General features: G+C 37.9%; 1 protein-coding gene across 3 annotated transcripts in view; it reads right to left on the bottom strand.

The window, feature by feature from the left end:
- Positions 1-11,298: 11,298 nt before the first annotated feature.
- Positions 11,299-21,202, bottom strand: part of LOC127658764 (zinc finger protein GLI2-like) — a 95,235-nt gene continuing 85,331 nt past the window's right edge. For all 3 annotated transcript variants that reach the window (XM_052148255.1, XM_052148254.1, XM_052148256.1), the window contains exons 10-14: positions 18,161-18,310; positions 16,548-16,712; positions 16,146-16,418; positions 15,093-15,429; positions 11,299-14,721 (exon numbers count right to left, since the gene is read on the bottom strand). In XM_052148255.1, coding sequence (XP_052004215.1) covers positions 12,620-14,721; positions 15,093-15,429; positions 16,146-16,418; positions 16,548-16,712; positions 18,161-18,310 — 3,027 coding nt within the window. In that variant the 3' untranslated portion in view covers positions 11,299-12,619. The remainder of the gene's footprint in view (positions 14,722-15,092; positions 15,430-16,145; positions 16,419-16,547; positions 16,713-18,160; positions 18,311-21,202) is intronic.

The raw sequence follows: 21,202 nt of genomic DNA, 5'->3' as shown, positions 1-21,202 counted from the left end.
TACATGACAATTCAAGAATCATGATAGATCTTAGGGCAATCCCACTGATCTGCTCTTCCCAATACATTTTCTTCAATGGTATTGGTCTACAATTTGACATATGTAGCACTTGATGAATTAGTTGTTTGAAGCTGATTTGCAATAAGTTATGTGCTATATCTGTTCTTTTGCATACAGATGATTCAGGGAGGAGAGAGGATGTTGAGGATAGTACTAGAGTGGAAGATTTAGGAACTGTAGAAACAGGCCCAGCAAGAGCAGAACTCAAAGAATACCCTCTCACCAGCTTTGGACTACAGGGAAGTGGTTGCTAGTGTGAAAATAAAATTGTCTGGGCTAAGCCCCGGATGTCCTTCAATGCTGGAAACGTCTCTTTATCTGATGATAAATTACAATTTAAAAGTGGATTGTTTTGTGCATATTTTTCCATCGCCTGCAGATGAGTGAGGTCTGACACAACAAAAATCCAGTTTAAGCCCTATAGTCTAATAGGGGCCCTGTGCCTATCTCTGGGTTCCTGGCTTAGAAAAAGATATGCACTAAAACAGATTGTGTGTAGTATAGCTTAATTTTGCTCGATTTTTTCAATTGTTTATGTTGCCCCCCCCCAAACAAGCCAAATGCCCCCCAAACATGATATCCTGGTAACCCCTCTGGTTATATACTTTTTGTTATCTTTTACCCATTATCTCTGACCAATGGGATTATTGCCCCCATCTCTTTCCCTCGCCACCAATATGTTTTATTTCCTTCGTTAATTAAATATTGGTGGAAAATCCCCCATCTATCTATTTTTAAAAAACTTACATCAGCTGGTAACTTCACATATTTTGAACATATGTTATAGTTCATGGTAAGAACACTTCAACTTAGAAACATTTGTGTAAGAGAAAACAACCTTGTCCTCACCATGTACCTTTTACAATAAAGCGGTCTTGTTTGCTCATACACATTATCAAAAGAAAACACCAGCTGCAAAGATATCATACATTCAGCTCATTAGGACAAGACACCATTCATATAATAACCTAATGAAAGAAAACACCAGCTGCAAAGATATCATACATTCAGCTCATTAGGACAAGACACCATTCATATAATAACTGATTAAAAGTATCTTTGAAAAGATACATGCCAGCATGAAGGAAACACACCAAGGACTCATATCAGTATACTATTGATTAACAGAAACACATTTTGTTTTTGAAGGTTTTTTAAAGGGATTTTAAGGTATACACCTGTTGTTCAAGGATATCAACCAATATCAGCCATTCTTTGTGTTTTCTGCAGCATCAACACTTTTAGTAACCTCATATGCTCTCTCCTGGGTCACACAAAGGCCTGGAAACTCATATAAGTATTTTGATATATAAAAACATACTAGAATATTGAAAAATATACTATAATCCCTGTCGATCCAGCCTTGATCTAAAACCTCAACTGACCTGGATACTGCAGGTCCCATACCAAGCCCACTGACGGTTGGTCTTTTGAATTCATTACTCTGAAATCTTATCACAGAATTGCTTATATTTTTCAAAGCAATAATTTTTTAACTTTTAGCAAATTGGCTGGTGGAAAAAAATGCCAGTTCTGGAAGTTTTGCTTCTATTTGAAATTCAAGAAAACAAACTTTCTCAAGTGTTTTTCTTTCAAAATATAAAGGAGAGCTTTTCTTGTTACAGTAGAAATAAGCCCACACATAATGGCAGTGTGAAAGCATTTGTGTAGTGATGTAATGAATTATGATCTACCTTTTAAAAAATATTGGACTCTGCACATTTGTGATCCAGTCAGATCCAATCTTATTTTTCTTTATTTTAGTAGCACATGAATAGAATTTACAGGGGTGGATTTGATGTAAAAAAAAATAAAATAAAAAAAAAATATGCCACAAGAAGGTGTGCGTTATACAGATTTTTACCATGGGTAAGGGATGTGCTTTAGCACAATCTAAAGTTGTCGTAAAATGAGCACTGAACGTCTCTTAACTATAGGAACATCTGAGTCCTTCACAGTGCCTATCATGGACACTAGATCTTTACAAGGCCATCAGAGCAACAGTCATATCTCTGGGAGATCTGCTGTCTAAGATGGTGAATGGACATTCTCACTTGACCTTCAGTGTTCAAGCCGCTGATCTATCGAGAGGTGAGACAACAGCACTAATAATAACACAATGATAAAACATTGATTAGCAAACACACAAAGTCTCTTTACAATCTATGAATGTTCTAAACTGTTTCACTTTTTTTAATATATGAGAAAATTAACAGACAGTGATGGCTAAAAAATATTAGGTCACAGTATGAAATCTAGATGACGAATTTGCAAAGTACCAAACACAGTTGGTCACTCCTAATTGTTTATCGACCAGCCTCTGTGAGCTTACATTGACTGCAAATTTCAGAAGCTCATTGTGTACAACACTGCTGTGTCATTTAATCCTGATTAACATAGGCTATATAATTATCCCACTCATGACGCAGAAGACAGTGCAGGCCTTAAAACATGAATGGTTTACAATGATGGAATGGACCTATTTAGAGACAAATGAAGGTTGTTGTGGACTGAAAGTTGTGCAATGACAAGAAAAGAGTAGATAGCCTACCATCATTCTTATGAGAAACCAAACAGTGATGTATGTGTTCAATTCTTGATTGTGTTCTTTAAATATGTAAATAGATATACAACAGTTTGCAACGTGGCTCGTCACTGGAGTTAATTCATTTTGTTAACATTTTAGATCCACTGTCTTTGTCCAACTTAGTGTTTAATGTATCATTTGTCATAAGAATGCACTGGATTGAACTTATTAACAAGCACTTTAGTACTTTACATGTTTAGAAAAAAAAATATTATTCAATAAGTCACGAAATACTTGAACATTGCATTTTTAATGGGGGGAATAGCCTATTAATGAAAGGAATTGTTCATAATTTGTCACCATATTGTCTGACATTTCATTTACACGCAGGCCTACGTTTTGATTAAAACACTGTGCATTTACAAGGGGAATATATAATGACTCACGAATAGGACAAAAACATTTGGTCTATTCCCTCCACAAAGCTATTGTATTGCTTCGGAAGACTTTGTAAGAATTATTATTTTTAAAAGTCCTCTTACAGTAACCATGAACAACTCAGTGGAGAAGCATGGAAATTAATTGGTCAAAAGGTGTGGGAACCCTTAAATTGGTTGTCTGTTTACATTAAGTTGGGATAGTAGAACATATTTTAACACTGGCGGGAAAATGTTTTACCAGTCTGGTGTATTTTTTCAATTCTACCAGCAGAGGGCGTCGTAAGTCTTGTTTTACTTGGCTTTTTAACAACTCTGATTTACGAGTGCAACCCAGTCAGATTTCAGATCAAAATTTCCGGCGCTTCCTAGTTTAGCGGGTGTGCGTGCTCTTGTAGTTAAATTGAAGACGCAATCCGTCGAACCAGACTCGAGAGTAACTTTACACTTAAAGAGACAAAAGAAACCTTTCACGGTTTCGTTTGTTTACTGATGCCACATTTGATGTGTTCAAGATAAAACCTTTAAGATGGTCGAGTGATATTTACTTTTAGATGTTTTGAATCAATATGTGGCAACAGTTATAGAAAGGTTAATAGGAAAAAAGAGTTAAACAGTTAATAGAAAAAAGATATGTTAAATATGCAATTTCAGTCAATTTCAATTTCAAGCTTTCACCTTAAAGGGATAGTTCACCCAAAAATGTGTTCACGCAAAAATCTCATGCTTTACTCACCCTACTGGTATCCCAGATCTGTTTCTTTCTTCTGCAGAACACAAATTTAAGATTTTAAAAATAATATCTCAGGTGAATGGGTGCCAAAACTTTGCAGCTGCAGAATCCACATAAAGGCAGTATAAAAGTAAACCATTAGACTCCAGTGGTTAAATAATAACTTCAAACATGATATGATATGTGTAGGGGAGAAACAGAACAATATTTGAGTCATTTTCGTGTCATAAATTCTCCTCCCTACCCAGCAGGGGGTAATATTCATGAAGAATGTGAATCACCAGAAGGAAAATGTAAAAGTGAAAGTGGATATTAACTGAGCAGGGTAGAGAATTTATTGTAAAAAGGACTTAAATATTGATCTGTTTCTCACCCACACCTATCACATGGCTTCTGAAGAAAAGGATTAAACCACCAGAGTCATCTTTAGTACTTTTATGTTGCCCTTATATGGATTTTGGAGCTTGACATTTTCAGCACCCATTAACTTGCATTGTATAGACCTACACAGCTGAACAATTAATCTAAACACCTTCATGTGTTTAGCAGATGAAAGAAATTCATACACATTTGGAATGACATGTCTGCCAAAAAAGACAAAAATATCCCATTTAAGACTGTTAGTAATTGTAGCTTTCATATATCTGTATTTGCTGTCTCAGAAGTGGGTGGTGTTGATTGTGACGTTATATGAGGAGATATTTCAAGAAAAAATACAAATGAATAAGAATTAGCTCTTAAAACACTGACTATAAAGAAAACATTCCCAAAAACTTAAAATCTGAAGCAACAATCACATTAAACAAAAGTCTGTTTGCAACAGAGAACCATGTAGCCTAATTCTCACACACACACACACACACACACACACACACACACACACACACACACACACACACACACACACCCATCCTTGTTTATCCAATAACTTGTTCGAAACAGCACAAGCCGTGACACTATTTCTGAAGTGATATTTTTGAATTACTAATGGAGGCTTGGACGCATCATTTGCTTTGAACCAGCAACGGCAGATTCTGATCTGTTGCGTAAGGAAGTAGTTCCATGCACAAATGTGTTGCTTATGACTGTACTCAGTTTTTCCCAATTTAAAATATTTACTTGTTCATTGAACTTTTGGATATATGCAATATCACACTCGCAATCATAAAGCAGTGCTGATGTAGGGCCATATCGCACTCTTGCACATGTGATATTGCTTAAATATATATATACTTACAATCCGATATATTAAATATATATATATACTTATACTCACAACCGGGGTGGCTGTGGCTCAGGTGGTAGAGCGGGTTGGCCACTAATCGCAGGGCTGGTGGTTCTATTCCTGGCCCACATGATTCCACATGCTGAAGTGTCCTTGGGCAAGACAGTAAAAACCAAGTTCCTGCCAATGGCAGGCTAGTGCCTTGCATTTTATATACATATATATATATATATATATAAAATGCAATAAAAAATATATATTTAAAAATCTGTGTTTTCATCATTTTACAAGCAGTAAATAAATAAGGAAATTACATTTTCATAGATAAAACATAGATGCATGCTTTTTTCCTCCCTTTCCTTTTCCTCAAAGTACTCTTGAATAAAAGTTTTATAGATGGGGCCATTGTGGCATACAATGTGAGTATTGTATGTATACACTTATTGGGTTTGCTCTGATCTGCTTTTACATATTTTCAGCCTTGAGTCATAAAAGACCTCAAAATCCTGCAAGGATCCTGAAAAGCAAAATTAAAATGCAGATTCGGGTGAGGAGCTTCAGGTTATGTTCACATCGACAATCAGTATGGGGGAAAAAAATGTGTCTTAGTTATTTCACCTGTGGCATAATTGTTGTTCAGGCTGGTTTGAATAGTTCTGTTCTGCTGATCTCCTGGGATTTTCATGCACAACAGTCTGAGTTCACACAAAAGATGAGTTCTCTTAGCAAAGCAGATTTATTGGGTTTGCTCTGATCTGCTTTTACATCTTTTCAGCCTTGAGTTATAAAAGACCTCAAAATCCTGCAAGGATCCTGAAAAGCAAAATTAAAATTCAGTTTGAAATGTTTGCTTTTGGTTATTTTAAGCTTTTTGTAATTAATCTGGTGTTTTGTCATTTTCAGATGCTTATTTTGAGGATATGCTATGATTCACTGAAGTTGTTATACAGAGCTTTGAGAAAGAAAAGTGTGTAGTGGTCTAAGCACATAACTGGTAATCTGGTAATCAGAAGGATGCTGGTTCGAGCCCCACAGCCACCACCATTGTGTCACTGAGTAAGACACTTAACTCCAGGTTGCTCCGGGGGGATTGTCCCTGTAATAAGTGCACTGTAAATGCATAAATGTAAATGTAAAATCACAGATCTAGTCTGGAAAAACTGCAGCAAGTGCTTTATAAATGATAACAGCGCTTAATATATTATTTAAATGGATGGTTCCACCCAAAAATGAACATTCTTCTCATTTATTTACCCTCACACAAATGTATATGACTGACTATGCCAATAATAACCTAACTGTTATTTCATGATTTTTATACTGTTTAATATATAATATACAGTATATATGTATTTAAACCACCAGGGTCATAAAGAATCTTCTCTCTGATCTAGGCATTCCTCAGATTTCAAAACTTTTGTTGGATCACGTTTAAAGAGCAAGCCTAATTTTTTCTGCCCCCTCTTCCTTGTTTTTCAAAGCTCTTCCCCTCTTTGCTGGCTCTACACTAGAGAATTTTTGCCCCCAGAGGTCCTGTTCAAACACACACACACACACACACACACACACACACACACACACACACACACACACGGCTATCCTTATGAGGACTATCCATAGATATAATTATTTTTATACTGTACTAACTATAGATTCTATACCCTAACCCTACCCCTAAACCTAACCATCACAAAAAACTTTCTGCATTTTTACATTTTCAATAAAACATAAACCACATTTATAGCATAATACCCTTGTAATTACCAGTTTGTAACCTAAAAAGTCCTTGTAAACCACCCAAACCCACAAAACAAAAGCAAATGGTTTCCAAGATCCCAGAAAAGATCTCCTTTTATTGTGAATTTGTCACATATAGGCCATTAAAATACTGCAATGAAAATGTTTGTGCTTGAAATCTGACCCTATTTTGTGTTTCCTGGGCATCACAACATTCACAATCCGAATTGCTTCAGTTGCAAGGCTGTACATTCTGTCACACGAAGAATCAAAAGTAAATGTTAGGCAGAATGTTAGCATCAACCTTTTTTTTTTTCATTCAGTGAGTGAAATTATTAGGCCTACACTTAAATCAAATCTTCAAATATGCCTTCTCTCTGAACTAGTACTAGTTCAATAGTACAATAGACAATATGTCTAGCCATTGCACCAACGATTTTGTAGCATTTTTGAAAACAGGGATTGTTTTGTTCTTTTTTTCATTTGTTTCCAAACTGCTTCATGTTTCCTGTCTCCGGGGGTTCTGTTAATACATGATACCTGTGAAACGTAGGATGACCTTTCCTCAACACTGCCTTTTTTAAATTCATGATAGTTGAAGGCATTTGTTTGTTTGTTTGTTTAATATGCTGTGGTTTTCTTTCACAAAGAGATACTTTATAACATGTAAAAATCAGCATCTTAATGAATGTGCAGTGCTTTATTAATCATGTTGCATTGACAGTGGATTTTTAAAGCACCTGTTAAAATAGAAGGTTATAAACAGAGGAGACTGGTGTATTCTAGTGCATATTTATCAGGTTTACATTTGAAATGTGGGTACTACCTCCAAAAAACTATTGAACATTTTCACCGATATTGTCCAGGAAAAAAGGTACATTTCATTGAACACACATTGACCCCAATACCAGGGTATGTTTTCACACTGTATGGGGAAAGATGTCCCATTGGGAACCTGCCATTAAACAGCCGATCATAGGTTGTTTTGAGCTAGCTTTTTAAAGTAAAAATTCTAAAGCACCAAATTATTCATGAAATTAAGTTCTAAATGCAAGTTTGGGGGGAGCTTGTTCATCTGGGACTGGCAATCATATCCCAAGGATATACACTCACCAACCACTTTAAAAAACTGTATACCTACTTATTCATGCGATTATCTAATCAGCCAATCGTGTGGCAGCAGTGAAATGCATAAAATCATGCAGATTCGGGTGAGGAGCTTCAGGTTATGTTCACATCGACAATCAGTATGGGGGAAAAAAATGTGTCTTAGTTATTTCACCTGTGGCATAATTGTTGTTCCAGACAGGCTGGTTTGAATAGTTCTGTTCTGCTGATCTCCTGGGATTTTCACGCACAACAGTCTCTAGTTTACTCAGAATGCTGCCAAAAACAAACAAAAAAAAATATCCAGTGAGCGGCAGTTCTGTGGACGGAAATGCCTTGTTGATGAGAAAGGTCAACGGAGAATGGCCACACTGGTTTGAGCTGACAGAAAGGCTACGTTAACTCAGATAACCCCTCTTTACAATTGTAGTGAGCAGAATAGTATCTCAGAATGCACATCACATCGAGCCTTGAGGCGGATGGACTACAACAGCAGAAGACCATGTTGGGCACTTTATTAGGCCCATAGTTTTCCTAATGAAGTGGTCGTGAGTGTATAAGTGGCGGCTTCCCTCGCACCGGTGACAATTTTTCGGCATCCCTCCGCCTCTCCACCTTTATATGTCATAACACCTATGCCAATCATTATTTTAAAATGATCTGTCTATTTCATGCTTTAATCAGATAGTGTTCGAGGCCCTCCATTAGGAAAGCACACCAAATCTAATAATGAACCAGTGTGCTCATTAAACAGCAAATATGTACAAGGTAACATAGAAATGTATTAAACTATCATAGAAAACCACTGCCAGAGAAAACAATCATTTGTAATTGGGCTTTTGACTAAATCTAATAAATACTGACATAATAGCCCTTATGACAACTTCCCTGCATGACAACTGGCCCCAGTCTCCAATGTTTAATCACAAAAAGCTCACATATCTGTTGTCTTTGCCTGATTTCTGGTAACAAGTGTGTTTTTAGTATTGTTAATGTGTAATAAAAGGAAGGTAAAACTGACTTTTTGGCATAGTGTTTCAGCTTACACACAATGTATGATTCTTAATTGTGTTGAGTTTCGACGTGGGCCTAGGAAAAACTTTATAAATTCAAAGCGTTTGAGATTATTTTTAAGGGAACGAATGTCTGATTACTCAACCCAACAGCCATTCACACATCATAACACATTGTCTTTGGCAAAACACAATCTTGACCCAACCATATGGTAGTAATCATTGCCTTACTGTCATAAAGACATCACTTGCTTATTCACAGGAGGAATGCTACATTGAGATTATGACAAATACAAAATTGAAGGGAAGTTCACTAAAAAGCACTTTAAAGGGTTAGTTTTTTTTACATTTGGCAGAATGTGTGCATGTGCATTCCCAAAAGATGTAATGAACCTGAACGGTGACTTAGGCTAACAGACTGCCTAAAATCTAATTTCACAAAATCTTTCTTGTAAAATCACCACTTCCACAGAAAAGGAATAAATCATAAGGGTGTGTAATAACATGAGGTTTAGTAAGTTAGTTAATATCCACTTTTTTATCAGCATTTACTTTAATTTTGACTCTTACTCGCAGACCTAAAATGGACAACAAATCTCACTTGCCTGGTGTAGTGCCATGCGCAAAAACAAGTCACAGATGAAAGTGAGGGCTCTCATTGTTCAGCTTACACTATGGCCACAAAGTCACCATTCATGGATATCTTTTAAGCCAAAAGCCCCTCACAACCCAAAGCATGGCCGGCAAGGAGAGGAGGGTGTGCCTGTGCCTCAAACCCTGACCTCGGTCAGGTCGCTTTGATCCTAAAGCCTGTGTTATTTGCCAGCATCCTTTGATGGAAAGTCTTAACTGACTCAAAGAAGAGTCTGTAGTAAAGTGATATAATTTAATGTGATGAGCTGCTCCTGCAAGCCATAGGTCAAAGCCAGACAGACCTTTTAATACATTGAAATATCACTTATAGCCTTGGGTTGTTATGATGTGACACAATTTCATGTAGATATGTCATAAAGAGCTTTTCTAAGTTAAGTGAAATATATATTAACTTCACCTAAATACCTCCAGGATTTATTTTTTATGCAGTGATATAAAGAAACACTGTATAGTTAAATAGACACAAAGGTGTAAACATATTCTAGTTTTGTTGTCTGTACACAGTGTAAAATCTGCATGTGCAATTTAACGATTCTATGGTCTCATTGATCTGTTTAACAAAATAATTTCTGTATTTCTGCAGTTTATGATCTTATTTCCAGCAACATTTCTGGATTCGCCAAGATTGGTGTCTCATCAGCTGCTCGTCAACTCCACTTTCATGCTATCCTTCTTGTTCTTTGCACTTCTGAGATTTACCCTGGGGCTATTTTTCCTCCATCATCTCGCTGAGAGAATAAAGCATTACACAAGCAAGAGAAATCATTTGGATGTGGATCAAATAATCCTCAACCATATTTGCTGTAAGGCTGGTATAATTTGCTCCCTTTGCACATCAGCCAGTCCCCGGTTCTCTCCTTTAAACTGACTGTTTTACGATGTTCCTGCTGTAATTCTTATAGGGAAATTCTGTCATGAACTATAAGCAAGCTAACTTTAAAAAAAAAGTGCTCAGTATGCATTAGTGTGGGTTTAAATACAAGACTTTGTTTCCTGAAAAGAACATCTTTCAAAGTGCTTGTGACTACATAATTAGGAATATTACATGCTATTAAAAAATGTAGGTAGTTAATTGAGAGTGCAATGTCCACTCATATAACTTATCTTTCTAATGATCAAAAATTTGGTAACACTTACTGTTTAATAAGGTAGTAAACATTAACATGAGTTCATATTAACTGTTGCGTTATCAAACAATCAATAATACACTTGCAGCATTTTTTAAAATCTTGGTTAATGTCAATTTCTACATATACTAATATATTTTTATCACTGAATAATCGTTAACATAAGTAAATACATTATGAACTAATAATGAATTTAATACTAGTTTGTAAACATTTATACTTTTCAACATCAATAAATACAGCAAAAATATTGTCCAATGTTAGTTTACGATACCTTACTGTAATCCAACCTTACTGTAAAGTGTTGAAGCTTATTTATAAACTTAAGTAAATGAATAAGGGTCTAGCTGTATTATGACAGTGCTCATGCTGATGCTTATTATTAGTATTACTTAATTATTAACTTAAAGGAGGCTTTTATGCTATATATGAGTAATCCACTGCATTTATTGTGAATATACTTACATTTGCACTTTTTTAGTGCGCTAGAGAGCTTCCACAGCAATACCTGCTTTAATATGTTCTACAGGGATCAGATCATGTTATTTTCTCAAGAAACAACACAAATCCAGTGTTAAAACAGAAAAATGAAGATACTGTATTTAAAAATTTACAAAAGCTATACATACGCAGAGTTCTGCAATTGGCATGATGAAACAACAACCTCTCCTTCCCCCTCATATAATTCAGACCTTCAGAAAACCGTTATCGCTCTGACCTTGGTGGGACTATCTTGTAATGTTGCTAAATCAAAGGCAGAAGTCATTTTAGTATGCGCCTGTGGTTTATCACAAGCTCGAGAGGGTGATGAACCTGTTAATTGGAATGCGATCTATGCTGAGAGCACAGAGAGTACTTGCATATTCCTTTAAAGATATCTCAAAGGGACATAACGGTTGACAGGCCTCCGCAAACTCAAGCGCAGAGATGTAATGCTGTCCTTCACCCACACATAGGCAGATGAGATGCAACTACAGAGATGTGGAACTCCTGGAGGGTGCTTTGAAGGAATCTGACAATATAGATGAAACTGACCATCTCCTTGGAATTGGGCAGATTTTTTTTAAACCAGTTTCTCTTAAAGGGATAGTTCACCCAAAACTGAGAAATGTGTTACACTTATTCACCCTAATGTTGCACAAACCAATATGACTTTCTGATGTAGAACACACACACACACGACACACACACACGAAATTCAAGTTTTTTTTTCTTTTTTAAATCTGTTGCACATTCACAAGAGAAAGAAAGTGAAACTTTCACATTTAACTTTTTGTTCCGCATGTGAAAAAGTTATACAAGTTTGGAACTACATGAGGGTGAGTAAAATATGACATTATTCCTTTTTGAGCGAATTCCTACTTTAATATGCCTTAGAAATGACAAGGGGGTACATCAGAGCATTGTAAATTATTAAAGAATTAAGCTTATGCAGTTAATATGAATACACAATTTAAAATATGAAGGTTATGTCATAACTATAAACAAAACAGAGCAAAATGCAAGAAATATTCATAACTATAAGTATAGCTAAATACCAGATTATATGAGTTTAAAATCTTACTTCTATTCTTTTAAATGAGGCACTTAGTGAATTTCAGTGCACTGCTGAGAAAAGGGGAATCAGACTTACAATAGCCCAATATCCATTACCCAATGCACACCTTTATGCAGTAACAAACAAACTAACGTACAACATATGGCTTTGTGATATAGCTACATGTCACTTTGAGGTCTTTACCAATTACAGGTACAATCTAGTTGTATAAAACAGCGAATGTTTGATTATGCATTTTAATGCTAGTCTTTGACAATGTTCACCTGAAATGCTGCACCTGAAAAGCTTACAATATAATATATTGTACATCAGTGCCTTTGCTCATGAAAAAATGCATAAACAAGTTTTTCTCCCCTTAAAGTACCTTAGTACAATTTAGTGTTCTTTAACATATTCTTTTCTTCGTGGTTTATTGTTCAATACCTTTTTTGTCTTTAATTCTCAAGCCATCATGTTTAAGAATTTGCTTTCCTCTGCAAGGGCAGTTAGCATTGAGCTCATGTCACCAATGGCCATGTTGCCAATACCTGCTGGTACTGAGGCCAGTGTAACAGAGTTACGTGGGGTGGTAAGTCGTGAGGAATTCTGCGAGAGACTCTGTAGAAGTCCAGGGCTTAATGTGCCAGACATTAGGCTTGAATGGTCTCCATCATCCATAATGGCATCAAAGTCTATTTGAGTGTGTTCGAGTGTTTGAGAAGAATCCACTGTGCTGGTGACCTGATTAACCCCAGGAGATGCCATCAATGTAGGCACTGAAGCAACAGGGGCTTGATTTGTGCATGGAGTAATGTAATCCATATTGGTGTCCAACATTTGGATCTCACCTGAATAGTACAAAATGCTGCCGTCCTTGTTATTATGTTGACCTATGTCACCTGGTCTCTTTGGGCTCGCTTCTGAGGTGCCAAACCCAGACAGAGAGGATTCATTTTGCTGGACCACACATGACCCTGCGTGTTGCCTGTTCAAAGCTTTGGGCCCAGATGGAGGTCTGGGCTGTATCAGTCCTCTGCCTACATTTTGAACGGCTGTCTGAGAAAATGGCACATTATTTTGCTGATTAACTTTATTGATGTGTGCAAAGTTTCGGTAAGTCTGCACATCTTGGTTGTGCCATGTCACTGCTCTCCCATTGGGCACACCCATTCCATTACAAGTTAGGCGCTGACTAGCATTTACTGATGAAGAGTTGCAATTGAGGTCCTGCCTGTAACCCTGTTGAGGGTCCATTTGTTCACTGAGATTTTGACATGGATTGGCAACTGCTTGCCGATACTGCTGGACAGAGTTCATCCTCTGGGCGATCCTCTGTGGATAACCTTGTTGCAGGCTCACCAGATTCTGGCTCATTGGTACAATCTGCTGATTAGGCCCAATGCCTTGGTAAGCACCAAAGTTCTGCTTCTGCTGTACCGCTGTCAGGTTCCCTCTGAGCTGCTGTTGCTTTGGAAGCCTTGTAGTTGTATCTACAGAACCAGAACTGACCTCGTTCCATTGCACAGGCATGCTGTTCTTGTTCATGCTGCCTTGCGGACCTACCATTTGATCTGTGGCCATGGCCATTCGTCGTTGTCCATAGAATTGATGTTGTTGAGAGGACATATTACCATGGAAGTCTAGTGTATGACCATTGTCATGATTTGAGCTACCATTCTGGGAATTGAGATACTGCACCATATCATCTGGAAGCACCAAATCATCCTCGGGCTGATCACCACCATCAGTGGCCATATTCTCCATTAAAACGTTCTCTGAAATACTTGGTGGCCTTTGGATCAAGGGATTATTGTGTAAGCTACCATCAGACCAAGTGTTGTTCTGCAAATTGAGAATACGGCGATCTATTGCAGGCAGACACGATAGATTCATGTTACCGATGCTGTTGAACCGTTGAACCCTCTGGATGGAGAATTGGTCGAGAGTTGTACGACGAACAGGATCACTGGCACGTCGTGGAAGACTGGCAGGGACTTCATGAGGCATCATGCCAGGGGCACCATAGCTGGTGTCACTACATCGTCTTGAGTTGCCTACAGCTGGGGCATGGTGCAAATGAGAACTTTCCTGCGAGTCATTGTACAAGGCCATTCTAGTTCTAAGACTCATGCGATCCACGTTGGGCAGAGGTGTGGGTGGAGCTCCCCCTGTGGCAGCAGCATATTTTGCCTTAAGACGGTAGTGTTGAGCCGGTGTGAGATTTAGTAAACCTGGGAGTCCACCTGCACCTCCACACTGGCTGGCTTCACTGGAACGGCGAGACAGATCAGTGGAGATTGGGTCGTAGGAGTCAGCTGAGCTAACGTTGTTGTTGCGGACTCCAAATTGTGAAGCCTCACTAGAACGACGACTGGAGTAGCAGGGTGATATCCCGGAGGACCTACGGCTGAGCGTGTATGCTGAGCTCATTGTACTGGTCGAACTGTCTCTGCGCTCATGAAGCTGACTTAGCATTGTCATCTCACACGAGGACAAGTCTCCTGAACGTAGGGTTGTTGGCCCATGCATTTGAGTGCCTATATTTGGAGTCTCCAGCAATGAATCTACAACAACAGAAGAATGTTACTGATGGGAAGTTTCTTCACTTTTATGTTATTACAGTGAATTAAGGCTAAAGTATACTTTGGATTTCCGTATGTCGCTATGTTTCATCATTAGCACAGTCCATGCATACTGTCCACGTACAGCCCAGTTTTTCTAGCCTTGCAAACCTGAACACATCTTCTGAGCATACGCCTTGAGTTGACTAAAGAATATCACAAAATATTCATATTGTGTATGTGTCAAATGCATCCATACAGGCTCACGTCCAAAAGTGTACAAATTAAAAGGTTTGAATGACCAACTATGCACAAGATGTAAAGGCATATAGAAAAATAAAGTAAACCCTAGCCTTTACTGTTTTTGTACTCACCGATGGATGGCATTGGAGGCAGCTTGGTATTTCGGACTTGAGGCATTGTATTCGCCCAGGGGCAGGGATCTCTTACAGATTTCAGCTTTTCCTTTTTGATGTGCTCGAGATGTAGAAGACCTCCCCTGATTTTACGCAGCTGGAGACCAACTCCTGCAGAAGTACCCAGAGAACCGGTAGAATCAACAACAGGAGTGTCATCTAAAGCACTCAGGTCCCCCAAACTGCCTCCACTGTGCATGGCCATCTCTACTCCGCTGTCATTGTTGGTGGCACTGCCAAGTGGCGATGGCTCACTGCTACATGACGACTGACCACCAGGGCTGGACTGATACAACTACAGAGAAACGGTAATGAAATAAATAGGGTCAATTTCATAGAACTTTTATCATAGAATCTCTGTAATTCTTAATTCTCTGTGCAATTAAGAAAAAAAGGATAATGCAAATTAGTTTTAATTTTTTTATATTCATGTAGTTTTATCTAATATTTATGTAGTAGTATTAAGCCTAAAACATCACTAATATAATATGCAATAAACTTTAGTTGTGTGAGGGAACATAGCAAGTTCCTTTGTCTGCAACCTATATACTGTATCTATATATCATTATACAGTGTATAGTATCTCTTTAGAATTGTTCTAATGAATGCTCTAGCCTGAAATTATTCGGTTATTCAATACAGCTTTTATTTAGTTAAGGCTTACAAAAGATTGGAAAGACAACTGAACAGAGCATAAGAACTGAAGCTGGGTTTTAATTTGTTTTTTTAAGTACCGGTATTGGCATTGCCAGACATACAAAGACAACATTACTACAGTGCTTACCTCAGTACAGTCTGTCCATTATTTTCAAAGAGAAGCATTGAAAGGTCAACCAGAGAAATGGTAAGTACAAGTTAGTAAAGGGGAAAGGAAATGGTAAGTATGTTTGTTGAGGCAATGATTAGTACTTTAGTTTGAAATTTGACATTTGTTAAAACTTTGACAGTACCTTTAATCGTTGATGTAATTTGTCAGGAAAGAAAAAAAGGATGCTGAACTCGTATTCTTACCACTGTGTTTTCCGTCTTGATAGACTTGACATGCTGGCAGTGACGAGTGGTGCTGTTGACCTCTACTGACCCCTCTGTTCTTCCCCTAGCATGTTTTGTGTTGGCTTCGTTTTCCCCGTTCCCTTTAGGGTGGTGCGGTTTAGGTGGCGCATCACCACGCTGCTTCTTAGTGACATGTGCTTCTGGCCCATGAACAGTCTTTACATGTTTCCTGAGAGAGCTGGGGTCTGTGTAGCGTTTTGTGCAGCCTGGGATCTTACACACATATGGTTTCTGCAGAGTAGCGATATACAGCTTTCAGTATGCAATCAAATCTGATTTAAATCAAATGTCATGTTCTTTGTCTCGCTGAGATGAGATGGAAAAAGCCCCCCTAATGAAACAGATGTTGAAAGCTCAAACCTCATTAGAGTGTGTGCGGTTCTGGTGCTTGGCCCGGTCTGAAGCATTGGAAAAGGCCTTGTTGCAGCCCTCATGCTCACACACATAAGGTTTTTCCCCTGTGTGAGACCTTAAGTGAGTTTTGAGGTTTTCCAGTCGAGAATAAGCTTTTGAGCAACCTTCAAACTAGGCAGAAAAGTGAAAGAGAAAAGCAAGGCAGTATATCAGCTCAAACCCAAAATGAATCAATGTTATTGATGCTTTTATACTTTCATAGCATAATAAACGTTGCTCATTCAGACCATGTCATCATTAGTTATGATCCATCCCCCTGTGTTTTTAAATCCTGTAAATTCTTATTCATAATAATTTGGTATTCTCCCTCTGATGACTATTTGTGAATAATTAGCCATTGGTGTAAGAATAAATACAATTAGAGCAGCTCCAAAAGAGCTTTATAATGTCACAGGTGCCTCTTATTTCCATACTAGGATTTGTACTGTATATATACTGAAGGTAGGGCTGGGACAACGCGTCGACGTCATCGATGCGCGCGCGCACACACACACACACACACACACACACACACACACACACACACACACACACACACACACACACACACACAGTATTCTTAAGGTGAAAGGAAAGTGTCAGAGTGTAAGTTGTTATTTGCATGTGAATGAAGATGCTTTTTTTCAGTATGTTCAACATAAATGTTGAATTCTGAATGTTTATTTTCATTATTTATTTTTTGTTGGAAAAGCACTTTCTGTATTAGCTTAAAGCCCTCAAGTTTACATTGGTTACTGTATTCTTTCAATTGCTCTAAACAAGTATTTTGGGTGACCTTTTTATTTTTTTATTGAATGCTAGACATCAAGTTGTTGTTATTTTAATCTGAAAGAAGAATTACAAGATGCACTTTTTTCAGTAAGCTAGGACTATGTGTTTTCAAGGCTTCAAGGTTTTATTGAATGCTACCTCTGACTAAGAATGCATTACTTTGCACTTGTATAGTCAATACAATACAAGAAATAAACATATATTGCAATGTTAAGGAATTCATTTTTTTTTTCATTCAGATATGTAAATCAACATGTATAAATTGCTATTAGTCAATTAATGGGGAGATAATCGAATCGAAATCGAATCGGACTGGGAAAAATGAATCGTTAGATTAATCGATGCATCGAAAAAATAATCGCTAGATTAATCGTTTAAAAAATAATCGTTTATCCCAGCCCTAACTGAAGGTGATGTGTGTGGAAACTCTGGCTCTGCAATATTTAATAAAGACCCATGGTGCCATGCTCTCCTAGACTTTAATTATTTCTCCATCCTGTCAATCAGCACTCTACAGTCTTTTCTGAAGCTCAGTTTTTAATAAGATCTCAAACTACTGAGATGGGCTGTGAGACAGCAGATCAGCATATCTTCATGAGGATTTACAAGAATGAACACTGTAGCAGAGGTGAAAAAAGTACACTCACTCCACTTGTGGGGCCTGAAATAGATGTGCGCATGGGCCAAAATTAACTTTTTGCCACTCTTGCTAGTGACGGGTGAATTGAGAAAATTTACCAGCCATTAATATTTTTTTACTAGGTATAAAGCTGTATTTTGACACTTACTGTGCACTTATGGGGCTTCTCCCCAGTGTGACGGCGCATGTGCACCACAAGCATGTACTGGGCCTTGAAAGGCTTCTGTTCCCGAGAGCACTCCTCCCAGCGACACACAAACTCCTTCTTCTCTCCATGGATGTGGTCATTATTGATATGCTGCAGGCAGAGAGAAGTAAAAACATCAAAATCTCTAATAGCCTCTTTAGATCTTTAACCAGTCATACAGTGAACAGCAAGTCAAGAAAGATTTTTGTTTGCTTTAAGTTTTCAGTTTTAGTCTTAAAGGTTTAGTTCACCCAAAAATTTAAATTCTTTCATAATTTACTCAGATGTGTGTGACTTTCTTTCTTCTGAAGAACACAAACAATTTTTTTTTTTTTAATATCTCACCTATTGTTGGCCCATACCTTCAATACCAGTGAATGTGATAAGACATTTGTAGCTCCAAAAATCACATAAAGGAAACAGAAGTAATCCATAATACTCCACTGGTTAAATCCATATCTTCAGAAGCAATATAATAGGTGTGGGTGAGAAATAGATCAAAATTCAAGTCTTTTTTTACTCTAAATCCCCACTTTCTAGATTTAATCTTCAATCTAGAAAGGTTTGATCACCATTCACTTACATTGTATGAACCAACAGAGCAGAGATATTTTTCTAAAAATCTTAGTTTGTGTTCTGCTGAAGAAAGAAAGTTATACACATCTGGGATGGAATGAGGGCGAATAAATGATGAGAGAATATACATTTTTGAATGAACTAACCCTTTAAGTAATGAGAATATGAGCTACAAGTTTGACATGAAAAGAACCATCATCTATCAAAGTTTTCCATTCATCACATTTGAACAATATGTTTTCATGGTGATTTTGCTGCTTTTGGGACTTGCGTCAGAGAAGTGGAGGTGCGTCACACTCTGTAACACCTGGAGCAATTAAAATCTCTCCTCTTTTATTACATAATTAGTCTGCATAAAAAATGTAACTGCATGTTCCAGCTAATATGGAGATTTAAACTCTATGATGTAGAGTATATATATCTAATTCCTGGGAACATTTGAAGAGAAATGTCTGAAGAAAGTACCATTAGGTACAATGGTATTACCATGGTGTTTGGACATTGGATCATGCTAATAATATGGCATGATTTGAAGTACCTTGGAGTACCACATAAATTCTATGGTATTTAAATGGTAAATTATTCAGTACCATGGTGTATATAAATTCAACTGGAATACTAGTGTACTGCATATTGAACAGAGTAAACTGTACTGTACACGGCCAACTATTTTATATGTGTGTGACAGTATGCAATATGCAATGATTCAAACAGTAGTATAATACATCGATTTCACATGATAGAATTTGTGTAAAAATTTCTAGTAAATGTAGTAGGTCATTCAGGTATTTTTAATTCGTTTTTTTTTTGAGGTACTGTATGCAATTTTGTCTGCAAGGAGAGAGCACAGACTATAGCCTTAGGACTAAACAGGGTGTGCAAGGAGGAAGTCCAGGCCCTCAGTGCTGCTCTTGTCTCTAAACCTTACTTTGTTTCCACAACTTTCTTTCTTCTTTTCTGTGTACTGAGGCTGTAATTATGTACCTTACCCACTTGGTCTCACTTTCCAAAGATGTTTTATCCTACTTCTCAAAATTCAGATTAATGATGGACAACATTAATCTGAAACTACAGTACACTCTCAGTCAAAAAGTTGGGCACACCAAATCATTCTTAATTATTACTATAATTACTATTAACTTTTGACTGTTTGTGGACCACATGTTTGTTTGGGTATTTATCTCTGTCTAATGTGTGTCCATGAAAATATCTCCTAGTTGAAGCATCAGAGCTTGGGCTGGTTTGGACTTGCTGTAGATTTGGAGAATGGTGGGGGCTCACTGATCCATAACCCCAGATGATTCCTTAGCTCCATGTCCAAGTCTCTTGAGAGGCCAGACTGGCTCAGCTTGTTCTGGTCAAGGGCAGTGAGTCTGACTCAAGGCCCAAGTGTATCTGTCACATTGTGCTTCTCAGATTGTTAATAAAGCCCAGCAGACGGACTGAGGTGTCAGAGATAGAGAGGGCCACTCCAAAGCAGCTGGCATGATGACGGATTTACAACATGGCCTCAGGGAAGGTCAAAGGCCAGAGGGCATACAGAGACAGGGCCATACATACTGTATGTGAGTGTCTGTGTGTGTACATGTGTATAATTGAAGGCATTCCATAAGATTGGCTGGAGCTCTGTGGGTATCAACATGCTCATTAACCCTACATGTGTCAGTTACTCGGCCTAAACCTAACGGTGAGAAACTGGCCTTTCAGTTTCTTGTCCAAAATTAGCATTGTTTCTCATTATTTACTGTGAGATAAGCTGTTTGCAATTAATGTTTGTTCTGGTGTAGTGATCTAGTGAGCTACCTACCTGGACAGCATGTTAAGGCATCATAGGCATGCATAACACAAAGCCAGTCCAAAAGGTAATGCAGTATAATTAAGCTGCCTTCTAAGTGGCTGTGGCAGGGCGGAGGGTGATTATACACACCCGGTCCCTTATCAGGCTAATTAAGCCTCCGAGAGGGATAAAGGCCGATGACAGACGGTGGTACGGGAGAGAGAGATCGTTAATGGACATGTCCCCGGCCCCGCCCCGCCACAGGGGCCATTGACAACGAACACATTTTGTGTCCATCTGCACTGTACATTAACTGTTTTTCTGTGTAAACATGCGCTAGATGGACGTATTTGACCAGGGGCAGTATTTTGCTGTTTTTTTCTGTGTCTTGCAAAGGAGCAGCATATTTTTAGATGCCGTGTCACATGTAAAAGAACTTCAACATTTAAAAACACGTCAGACACTTGCGTTCTGGACTATTTTTTTGTGCTGCATCTAGCTTTATTTAGTGCAACCACACCTTTGGTCTGAACAGCCCCTAAGAAACATTTTGGCCAATATTTGGCCGGTACCTTTACATGTATCCTGTACAGTTAAGGCAATCCCAGAATGCATTGCTCCAAGGCCATCTAGGATGCTGGACGAGGTGT

The sequence above is a fragment of the Xyrauchen texanus genome, chromosome 18 (genome assembly GCF_025860055.1).
Source record: "Xyrauchen texanus isolate HMW12.3.18 chromosome 18, RBS_HiC_50CHRs, whole genome shotgun sequence".
In the NCBI taxonomy this organism is placed as follows: Eukaryota; Metazoa; Chordata; class Actinopteri; order Cypriniformes; family Catostomidae; genus Xyrauchen; species Xyrauchen texanus.
Note: the sequence above shows the minus strand (reverse complement) of the source record. Positions and strands in the feature narration are given on the sequence as shown.